At 36.4% G+C, this 12334-nt stretch overlaps 1 protein-coding gene across 1 annotated transcript in view; it reads right to left on the minus strand.

Moving 5' to 3' along the window:
* Window positions 1-1606: 1606 nt before the first annotated feature.
* FAM171B (family with sequence similarity 171 member B) overlaps window positions 1607-12334 on the minus strand; it is a 76106-nt gene continuing 65378 nt past the window's right edge. Inside the window, exons 6-8 of the mRNA XM_019969654.2 lie at window positions 11179-11295; window positions 6427-6550; window positions 1607-6187 (exon numbers count right to left, since the gene is read on the minus strand). Of these exons, the coding sequence (XP_019825213.2) occupies window positions 4840-6187; window positions 6427-6550; window positions 11179-11295 (1589 nt within the window). The 3' untranslated portion in view covers window positions 1607-4839. The remainder of the gene's footprint in view (window positions 6188-6426; window positions 6551-11178; window positions 11296-12334) is intronic.

The following is a 12334-nucleotide window of genomic DNA, read 5'->3' on the forward strand; positions in this document are numbered from 1 at the left end:
CAGGGTCTCTTCTAATGAGTCAGCCCTTCACATTGGGTGGCCAATGTATTGAAGCATCAGTCCTTCCAATGAATATTCAGCATTGATTTCCTTTAGGATTGACTCCTTAACTGACTTCCTTTAGGTTTGATCTCTTTGCTGTCCAAGGGACTCTCAAGAGTCTTCTCCAACACCACAACTCAAAAGTGTCAATTCTTCAGCACTCAGCCTTCTTATGGTCCAACTCTCACATCCATACATGACTATTGGAAAAACCATAGCTTTGACTAGAGGGACTTTTTTGACAAAGTAATGTCTCTGCTTTTTAATATGCTGTCTAGGTTAGTCATAGCTTTTCTTCCAAGGTGCAAGTGTCTTTTAATTCCATGGCTGCAGTCACCATCTGCAGTGATTTTGGAGCCCAAGGAAACAAAATCTGTGACTGTTTCCACTTTTCTCCCCATCTATTTGCCACGAAGTGATGGAACTGGATGCCATGATTTTAGTTTTTTGAATGTTGAGTTTTAAGCCAGATTTTTCACTCTCTTTCACCCTCACCAAGAGGCTCTTTAGTTCCTCTTTACTTTCCGCCACGTGTAAGGTTGTTGATTTTTCTCCTCGTAATCTTGATTCCAGCTTGAGCTTCATCCGGCCCGGCATTTCACATGATGTACTCCACATTTAAGTTAAATAAGAGGGTGACAATATATAGCCTTGATGTACACTTTCCCCAGTGCTGAACCAGTCCATTGTTCCATGTCCGGTTCTAACTGGTGCTTTTTGACCTGCATATAGATTTCTCAGGAGGCAGGTAAGGTGGCCTGATACTCCCATCTCTTTAAGAATTTTCTGTAGTTTGTTGTGATCCACACAAAGGTTTTAGCCTAGTCAATGAAGCTGAAGTAGATGTTTGTCTGGAATTCTCTTGTTTTTCTCTATGATCTGGAAAAACCCAAATGAACTTTCTGGCCAACCCAATACATGAACCTAAGCACTGTTCAATTAACTGAGCAAACAGCCTTAGTGTTATCATTAGTCTTAGGTTTAAAGCTAAAAGAATTTTTTCTTTTTTTTTTTACAGGGGATATGGGAGGGTGTACTCTATTGTTTTTACTTAGAATATAAAAACTACAACTCCAAAAATAGCTGTCATATTTTCTGGACTTCCCTGGAGGCTCAAATGGTAAAGAATCTGCCTGCAGTACAGGAGACTGGGGTTCAATCTGTGGGTCAGGAAGATCCCCTGGAGAAAGGAATGGCTACCCACTCCGGTATTCTTGCCTGGAGAATCCCATGGAAAGAGGAGTCTGGCAGGCTGCAGTTCATGGGATTACAGAGTCGGACATGACTGAGAGACTAACACTTTCATTTTCATTATCTTGTAAAGTCTTCTCATTGAATGGGAAAATGATTTGTCTATATTCAGCTTTAATAGTCAAATGTGAACTTTGGAGAACATGAAATACAAAGAGAAATCAAGTTCATTATATAAACATAGGGTATTCAAATATTTATTTTACTATAGGGAGTGTAATCAAGAAAATAATTGAATATTCATCTACCAGATTAAATAACAATTTAGGAAGGAATGTTTCATAGTTTACCCAAAATAAAACAGTGCATCAGATACATTTTTAGATTTTATTATCTTTAATGAACCGTTTAACATTTTTACAAATCATCAGATTTTTAACAATTTCCAGCAGTAAATATAGTAGTGATGGCATAAATACACTGAAATGTGAGATTCCTCTGAGGAGAGAATACAAAAGATAGAAACACCTGGAAACGGAGGGCAAAATGTCAATTCTAGTTCTGAGACGGAAATTAACATAGTTAAATTCTTTACAACTCTAGTACACGGAGAAATGAGTAACTCATTCCCTATAAATGAATACGTAACTTTGAGCTTCACCTTCCTGGAAGTTTTGAGGGACATCATTTGACCCAAAGATCCCCAAAACTTTATACTATGTATTGATACCAGAGGATTCAAACATACAGAAAGTGATCTGAAAATGATTGCCAAAGCAAAGAAGTGCTTTTATTCCTCAATATTTGTGACCTTCGTGGTATACTGTGTATTATAAAAGGGCGTAATCCCTATACAATTGCATAAATGTCATACAAATGGATTTTACAAATTCAATATCATATGTATTCAAAAATACATATAGCTGTGCTTTAGTAAATGAATCCATCAGTTCCTTGAGGGATAATTTTGCTTTTAAGTTATATCCAAAGTATATACAAAGGATCCACAAATGTTAACAATTTGTGACTAAAATTCTCAAGGTTTTCATTTGCAAAAAACTGTGGTGGTTTTCAATTTAAAAATTTTAAGAAAGTTGTGAATATTGCCGGTTTATTATCACTTGGGTTAAGAAAAAGTAGATGGCTTCAGCTCTTTAACAGGAAATTTGTGAACTACTCACAAATGAGAAGTTACACATTTTGGATCATTAGAAAAAGATGAATTACCTATACTTCCCAATTGAGAACAGAATGTGCAGTGTATAAAAAAATAAGATTTTATTCTGAAACCAACAAAAGTATTTCTAGAAAAGCCCTTGGGGATACATCTTCTCATTTCCTTTACACAAGAATGAGTAAGTGGCATACCTTAATGGCATACCCTTATATCAAAGTGTGTATTCCATTACCAAGATGAGAGATTGAACATTTTTTAAGGGTGGGAAAAATATACACTTAAAATGTCAAAGTCAGTACATTACTATATAGTTTCTAACTTCATTCCAACATAATGTTATCAATATAAACTAGACTGAAAAAAGAATTAAATACACAAAGAGATGTTACTGGCATGCAAAATTCATTGTTCCAACGTGAAACACTAGGTCTATATTTATAATAAAAACTGCACATCTGTTTAATTTGGCTAACAGAAAGAAAATGCACATTTAAGAAAGATGTTATCATATCCTTCTAATAAAGCAAGTCTATATCAAAGGCACTTCAGCAGAGCACTAACTCCTTAACCTTTTCCAAATCATTTTCATTTATGTCACCTTAAATACATCTTTCTGTGTAAAACCAGTAAGAAACTGCCTCTAATTTTGGACCTTATCACCCCCTCCCTCAAAAAAGTAAATGTAGTAAATTAACCAAAACATTTCTCTCTTCTATGGATTGGGGTAGAATATAGCAAACTTTTACCTAGATCTTTAAATTATTTGGGTTAATACAGAAAGGAATGTTATCTGACAGGTTCTATGCTTCAGAAATGGTTACAGGGAAAACCTGGCTGAAGTCTACTGCCTTGGGGGAAAAGCTGTTGTCTTTTGTTGTCTATCTATCTACAGTTTGACTGAAGCTAATGTGGTTAATTTTAGTTCTTACCAACTTGTTTATGTGCCTTGGGTCTCTATGTTGCTCCCATCTTAATTAGTAGTGCATGAGAAATAAAGCAATTTAGTTTCATTCCCTGCCCCCGCCCCGCCCCAAGGAAAAGGGTAAGCTGCTTCAGACATTTGCCTTTATGGAAATTTTAAGAAAAATGAGATGAGTTGATTTTAATTAACAAAATTTCATTTTTAGGACATGAATGATAATTCAGAGTTGAAAGCACTTAAAATTTAAAAACAGTTCTTGAATGTGTTCACACTAATTCTCTGCTATGATGGAAAGAATATATTACTTCCAAATCTGGAAAAAAAATGTTATATAACTTAAAAGCATTTACGTGATTTAATAAAAATCTTTTACTTTTCCTGTGAAATTGAAACTGTTGTTCCCAAACATTTTTAGAATGTCAGCAACAAAAAAATCTGGATGTATACCTGGGATCCTGAAGGTATTCTTGAATCTCAAGAGAAATGGCACGTTTTTTCTGCTTGACATTTCAGAAAAAATTGAAACGTTTATTTCCTTTAGCTCCACATATTTTAAGTTTGGATGCTTATAAGAAACTTTCAATTCATTGATTTTTAAAAATCAAGTTTAATAGTTTAAGTGACTTTTTTTGAATAGAAGAAATATCTGAAAAGTAATTTCAGTCTATATGTATCAGTGAGCCTTAAAGATTGGGGAGTGGGAGGAATGACTTATTTTTTTAAAGACTGGTAAAAAATTTTCTTGACAGCTAAGCTCACTTCCCCTTTTGGTAATGGGGAAGGGGGCAAGAAATTTTTAAGTAAAAATTCAGTATCAGAACATTCATTTCTCAGATTTCTAGATAAACTAACATCTTTTTATTCTGTGAAGTTTTATCCAAAAACAACCAAAGAGCTGGCATTTCCCTCTCTAACAACCAAGTAGCTTCTTGCCCATCTTAGGTGAGTATGGAATTTACTTTTGGGTTGATACAATATACATGCTGTTTAAAATGAAAGAAAATGTGGTTTGGCCTTTGAACTCTAGAATAACATCAATCCAGAACATTTATCCAGTTATTTTCAAGTATATGCAGTGGAGAATATAATAGTAACATTTCACAAGAGTAATACAGTTTCATTTCTAAATGTTTCACAGGGGTAGTTAAAGCAAAAGCAGTATTTTTGAACTTTAGCAACTTTAGAAGTACACTTTTCACTGTTATTCTTCAGAGTCAGGGCTCAACTTGATGACTGAGCAACAATTTCAGGTACTATTTTACATTTTGAACCCTCAGATACTTCAAATTCATCACCCAAAAATAAATAAAAAGCATAGGCCAGAAAAAAGCATTTCTTGGTAGCCTTCTCACTACTGAATTACCAGTTTACTATTTACTCTGCTTGAGACATGTCCAGGGACCATGAGATTGCTCAGTCTCAGCTTCTTCAGAAGTTCACACAGCAATTTACAATAAAAAGCAAGAATAAACAGCACGAGACAACAGAGACACAACCACTCTTGGTGTTAATTTATGGGAATCAGTGGGCGTTCCTCTCGCTTCTTCCAGATGTTAGTTTTGCTATCTCTCTTGGCTAGTGGTGGTGGTCTGCCCCTTTTTTTAGTAGGGGATATATTGGCTTCAAAATCTTCAGCGGTGCTTTTTCTTCCTGGGGACTCTTCCCCAGGGTGCTCCATGATGGCTCCACTCCCTCCATCTAGGATGTGCCTTAAAGCTGGGTCCTCTGGAGAGCAGACAGTGGTTCCACTCTCACTACTGCTCAGGTCTAAGTCTTCTAAGTAAAGGATCTTAGGCTGATGCATGCTTTTGATGAACGTTTTCTCCCTCTCCAGTTTTCTACTGGAGTGGTGCTCATTCATGTCCACCCCAGAGTCCAGACTCGTGTCATTGCGCTGGGCTCTCTTGCCCTTTTTCAGGTCTATGAAGGAGTGCCTCACCTGTGCGACCGGCTTTCCATCAAGAGACACAAACCAGGCTCTGGGGTGGGGGGAGGGCTTTCCTTTGGACAGTTCTAGGAGGGTCTGTTCTGAAATTCCTTGAAGCTCGGATGAAAAGGGAGTCATTACAACAGCTTCATTTAGTGTTCCAGGAACAGAAACAGATTCCAGGAGGCTGTTTGAATACCGACTCCAATCTGAAGTTTGGGATGGCAAACTCTGTTGACCTTCCAGTGGGAAGTTCTCTTCCCTGGCATCTGGGGGCTGGGCATGAGAATGCATTGGCATTTTTGGTAATGTCTGTGTAAAGTTCTCTCTATTTACTGGTTCCATCAGTTGGCCATAGACTAACTGTCCCTTTCTTGGCAGAGTAGCCGACTTAGCAGGATGCAACTGCTCTGGAGTGGGGAAGAGGTCAGATGTCTGAAGGATGGCTATGGGCTGGCTGTAGATGTGCATGATCTGCTCTGGAACGTGGGGATGCCCATATGCCTCTTCATTACCTGTGAGGTACCTCTTTTCCTCTTGCGTATCACCTAGAGACGAAGACATATTGTTGTTAACATGTTTAAGTTGTTTGGACCCCACATTGGGCTCCAAAGACTGTGCTGGGTTTCTGGAGTAATTATTTTGATTGACTGACAGAAACGAAACATCTTCATTGTAGATTTTTAAATTGTCCCGAGTTTTCACCATGGAAACTCTTTCTTCTGCTTCCACCTTGGATGATTCCTTTTTCTGAGGGCTGTACGAGGAGCTTTTGGCATTGAATAACTGTGATTTGTCCTCGGTTTTTAATGCAACTTTGGCTGAACTGATGTGATTTATGTGAGTTGTTGAAGTTGTCTGGTCTCTCTTGAGGACCTCAAGTTTAGTGGTATTTCTTTCTCTTTTCTGTGGAGTACCACACTTATCCCTAGAGTAGAAGAGAAGGCAAAAAAAAAAAATTTTTTTTTTCAAACTTATCTAGGTTTCATTAAAAAAAAAAATCTCACGTTTATTTTATATATATAATGCTACTGTTAGAATATATCTTTTTTTATTTTAATCTATATTTTAAATATCAAACCACTGCTTTCTACAAACTTTGTAACACACAGAATTTACATGACACTAATATCAGTTTGTGTTCACACACATTACTGTTGTTCTTACCTGCAATAACAAAGAAGTACAGCAAAAAATCCAATGACAATGACTATTGTTCCTCCTAATATGGCTGTAAGAAATACTGTGTGGTAGGCAGTTATGTCCTTTGAATCTCCATTCATACCTGACCCTAAATAGTTCAAAATAACAAAGAGAAAATATATTACTTTAGGTCAGACTTTCAACTGTGTCCTATCCTGGGTGAGGCAGATTAAAGATGTGTACACAGGTCTATTAATTTGTCCCCCTCCCATGGCAGGCTTCTCTGTGGATGGAAAATATTTTCCCTACCCCCGTTAGATTTAATCAGTTGACTTGCTGTGCCCAGTGAGATATGAGCACCTTAAATGAGACTGTATAAACTGCCTGTCCTCTGCTAAGGTCTTCTACTAAGTGAAAAGTATATCCTAAAGTTTTGCTATTCTTTTAACCTAGGTTCTGGAATGAGAAAAAATCTTAAAACTGAACCAAGTCAAGCCCAACAGTCACAAAATGAAAGCAACAAATAGAGAGCAGGCTTATTTGTTACTGATGCTGAATGTTATAGAAAATGATACCAAGATGCTAAAGTCCTGCTGTTACAGAACTTAAAATATGTGACACTGGCTTCCAAGTCAAGCAGTAAGGAAACTGTTGCAGGAGGTAGTAAAAATAGTGACCGAAATTATGTGGTAGCAAAATGTGTGCTGGAACAAAAATATTTCTAAAGAGAGCTTTGTGCAAAGAGGTTTTGAGATAGAATATAGTGAGCGTTGATATTAGCTGTATTCAATTGAAAAAGAAAATTTAAAGATAAAAAGAATCCTTTAAAATTCTTTAAAAAGAATTTGCTAAAGTAAACAGGGATGAAAAGACCAATGAGAATGCAAAAATTAGGGGGCCTGAAGAATCAAGTTGTAACTCCTTGACAGGACTCTAGAATAACATGGCGCCATGATCCCCATAAACTAAGCCCAGCAGAAGACGGTGACCCATTATTCTTCATTATGAGAACACATATACACAATGTTGTGGTAATTACTTTGTTGTGTTTGTACAGTTGCTAAGTCATGTCTGACTCTTTTGCAACCCCATGGACTGTAGCCCACCAGGCTCCTCTGTCCATGGGATATTCCAGGCAAGAATACTTGAGCGAGTTGCCATTTCCTTCTCCAGAGGATCTTCCTAACCCCGGGATCAAACCTGCATCTCCTCCATTGCCAGGCAGATTGTTTACCATGGAGCCACCAAGGAAGCCCCTGGAATTAGCTTAACTGCAGTAAAAGCAGACTAAGCATGGGGATGATCAGTGGAGGTTCTGAATATCCTGCATGAAAGTAGACGTAACTTACCTTGAGGTAATGTTTCAACATCACTAGGACTTAATTTTGCTCAGAAATGTATACAAGTCTACTGATTAGTATCAACTGGATTCTAATGTGTATTGGGGGTGATGAGACACCTGATTTTCCGCTCATCTCAACCATAAGAAAAAGTCCAGCATGAGGCTTTCAACTTCACCAAGGACACTGGAAAGACTAAGGACACACAAAGACTTAGATCCTTTAACTTTTACATCATCTAAGTTGACCAAAGTGTAGTGACATTAAAGGATTTGGAGAAGCAGTGTTTTGTTTATGCATTCAGACTTCGAAGCCAGAGTGCCTGAACTGGAATCCTGGCTTCACCCTTTCTGTGTGGTGTTGGGCAAGCTTCATTCACTTATGTCTCACTGCACAGCTGTCATACCTGTTACAATGATTAAATAAAATATTGAGAACAGTGTTTAGCACATGATAAGCACTCAGCAAGTGTTGGCTATATTATACCACTGTTGTTAAATGAAATGTCAAGGTTATAGAAGAACGGGCACTCTAGTACTGAATACTCTTTTAACTGGTAACTGAAAATAAAATGTTTATCATATTGAGTAGGCAAGCAAGCACAGCATCGCACAATATGAAATTTCTTCAAAGAAAAAAGATAAAAGTAACAACTCTATCTGTAGATTACTATTTACGATCCAGAGCTGCAACAGAGTAGTTAGACTATAACTGGGTGAAATTCAAGTTCTTCTCCAAAGAATATCTGAATATACGTTTTCACAATTGAGTAATGTAAGCAATTTTCACTCCACAGAATTCCAACAGAACTCACCTTTGGAATTAAGAGGCTGACATTGTTACATCTGTCCCAGATCTTACGTGTATGACAACAGCAGAAAAGCATACAACTGCATGTGTGTGTGTTAGTGTGTATGCACGTGCCCAAGAGAGGTCAGAAAGTTAGAAAATTACATAAATTTTCATTCTGATATTTGAAAATTAATGGTACTTGTTTAATTCTATACTCAGCTACCTACTTACCTATAATAATGTGAAAAACTAATTGATTTTAATTTTTTGCACTTAATATTTTTTCTAGAAATTGGTTTAAGATTTATTTTAAAAACATATTTAGTAATATTATTAACCAAATTATAGCTTCAGCACACCAGACACTAACTAGCCCATCACAAAACCAGTTTGATTTTACAGTAATATTTGCATCCTAAACTGTTTAGGGACATGAGTGATCCTCATATCCAACTCCTGCAATTTAGAAAAAGGAAAACTAATACTCAGATGGGTAAGTACCTATTTCAAGTTCACTCTGTTAATTACTGTCAGAGCCAGAACTACAATCAAATTAATGTTACCCATATTTTTCATATGGACCTTTCAAAAGCATAACTAGAAATTATCTTAATAATCCTACATTTCTGTTAGTACTCCGATTCACACAAAATTGTTCCCAACATAAAAGCCAAAATAAAACTTCTATTTTAGAAAATTACTTCAGCTCTTATAATTCAGTCATCTTGCATAAATGGTATATTTTTAGTGGAAACCACATTTCTCTGTAAAACTCAAGTGCTCCTGTGGTTATTTTTATCAGAAATGAAATAACTTGGATTTAGTTGAGTTGAACTATTAAATATTAATTGTTCTTTTTCATCAATATTTTATAGTTGCAAATTTAGAATACAATAAGATCAGACAGCTGGCAAGACTGCATGATATTTTGCACCATAAACAACAAAAGCAATCACCCTCTGTTTTCTGGATAAATATAAACTCATAAGCACTACATTGAAACAAAAACAGAACATTCCTCATGATTATAATGGTTAATAGCTCGTATTTCTTCTACTCAAATACTCTATTTTAGCTTCATTTTTGAAATAAAGTCTTGTTACCTTGCATGGTTTAAAAATGGAAGGTTGTCAAATGTAAAATAAAAATAAACTACATAAAAACTTTCAAAAAACTCAAAGCTTTCAAATAGGCAGCCATAACAAAGTTAGCTGATACAGTGCTACTGAGAAATGGATGTAAAATGTTATCCGTAACCTGGATCAGGGCATGTACAAGGACTATTCCTGAACAGCATGAAATAGCCAGGTTGCAGCTGCCTTTCAGCTGGAAGCCAAGACACTAGCTAAACCAAAAGAATTACTTCTGACCCAATTAAAGATGAAGGAGGGACATATGCATTCAGCTTTTACACTTTCCCTAAACTTTACAAAAAGGACACTGAAAGTTTTGCTCTGTCTTGTTTTTATAAATATACATGTCCACAGGTTAAAGGAGAATGAGATCAAAGACAGGAGCAACAAGATGCTGACAGCTGGAGAGTTGACTTAGCAGAGTGTGCAGCAGGGAAAACCAAGAAGCAACTCAACTCATACCAGTGAACACCCAGGAGACCTAATGAGTGGTTGCCGGCCCACGGTGCAGCCAGGCTACATGACAGCTGGTTAGAGTATTTCTTTTTTTAAGATGACTTAATGGATGAGATATGCAATGTTTGAGAATTTTGAGACTTTTACACAACTCAAGATGTAGGTTTTCTAAGTACAAAGTATATAGATAGACTGATACCATGTTAATTTGATACCAGTTAAATCCAGGAAAAATGAAACACTTATTTCTCCTAGAATATGAATAAGACCATTTCTAGCACACAGCTCTTGGTTTTTGCCCACCTTCTGTTCACATGTCAGGCCAATCTTCATTTGGGCCATCACCTGTCTTATCCTATGAACACTGGGGACACTATTATTCAACAGTCCCTCGTCCCCACCACACCCCCACCAAGGAAAATGCTCATGATCTAAGTCTGCAAATTCTTCATCCCTAGAAAGATCAGGAACAGTGTGAGGAAAAGACTGCAAAGGGTTAGGTTCCGCTATCTTGAAGCAGCAATCTTCCAAAGACAGTGGAGCAGGTCTGCTAACTGGGTCCTCTAGGATTCCTGCCTTTTACAGTCTGCTTTTTCAGCCTTCCCTAGGATCCTGCAAACTCCTGATATCCTACTACATATTTCTAATTATCCAAACTCTGCTCCTGTTGTTTGCAATCAAAAGCTCTTAACTGATCTGGGTAGAATTCATTTATAAAAAACAAACTAAGAAAATTCTTCATTTGAATAAACTTTGTACTTCAGATTCATCAGGTATTACAGCTGTAAAGGACCCTAGAGTTCATGGAACTTAATCTTTCCCTATATATCTGGAAAATATAGATATTTTCTATATTTTACTATAGTAAATATAGTAAAATATAGATATTTTCTAATTTTACTATAGTAAAATAAAGCTGAGATCAAGAGACTAGGAGCTTTTTCCAGTGTAATACAGTAAGTAGCAATGCTTACAATAAAATGGGAAACTAATATCAGTTTCAGCATGACTATTGGATTTTTTTAAGTTTATATTTTGTTTCATTTTTACCATACCTCTAGTTCCTGGAAGTGGAGCTGCTATCCAGTAGCCCAAATGTGGTGCATCATATGTCCAAATTAAATGACTGTTATATTCCTTGACCATTCCCTGGCCATGATTTACCCACGCACCTAAAAAGGAAGGCAAAAAAAAGTACTAATCAGTTACCTTATATATCTTGAATGCTAATAGGAGTTTGCTGATAGTCATGTACAGAATACTTTGTAGGATATTTTCAAAGATGAAAACTGTGACAATATATTTTCATGGGATAATATATATCATAATATATTATATTAAATAGAATAATTTATGACCAAAGAATATACAATCAATATAAATAAACTTTATATCATATATAAAATCAATATAAATTTTATATAAATATAAAAAGGGTATCTACTTAAGAGTTGGAGAAGGCAATGGCACCCCATTCCAGTACTTTTGCCTGGAAAATCCCATGGGCAGAGGAGCCTGGTGGGCTGCAGTCCATGGGGTCGCTAAGAGTCGGGCACGACTGAGCGACTTCACTTTCACTTTTCACTTTCATGCATTGGAGAAGGAAATGGCAACCCACTCAGTGTTCTTGCCTGGAGAATCCCAGGGACAGTGGAGCCTGGTGGGCTGCCGTCTGTGGGGTTGCACAGAGTCGGACACGACCGAAGTGACTTAGCAGCAACTTAGGGAAATCATACTCTCCAAATAATGTCTAAATTGTGTATGTTGAGATATGTCTTAGTAAGAATGTAATTAAATCCAAATTTATCAACAGATGGTTGTTACCTGCTCTGGGGTTCTCATTAAATGCTTATAGTATGTGTTTTATGACCTTATTAATATTTTTATTAAATGGTGTTTTGTTCTAGTACTGCTGGCATGGTTCTTTTAGAACTAAACGTCTTTTAAAAAGTGCTATTCTGATTCATTTAAATATCAACCACAGAAAAAAGAATTCAGTAAAACCAGTATCTTTTATGAAGTCCAGCATTACAAAGCTTGTTTATAAGTTTGGTCTATGTATTTGGTTTACTGATTCATTGTAATGATGTATATAGATGAAATTATGGGAGTGAGTCAACCTGCTTTTTGAATAGTCACGTTAAACTTAAGCAGTACATGTGATGAATCAATTCAAAAATTCTGCCACTGGAAGGTACATGAGAAACACAG

This window comes from Bos indicus, chromosome 2, assembly GCF_029378745.1.
Source record: "Bos indicus isolate NIAB-ARS_2022 breed Sahiwal x Tharparkar chromosome 2, NIAB-ARS_B.indTharparkar_mat_pri_1.0, whole genome shotgun sequence".
NCBI classification, from domain to species: Eukaryota; Metazoa; Chordata; class Mammalia; order Artiodactyla; family Bovidae; genus Bos; species Bos indicus.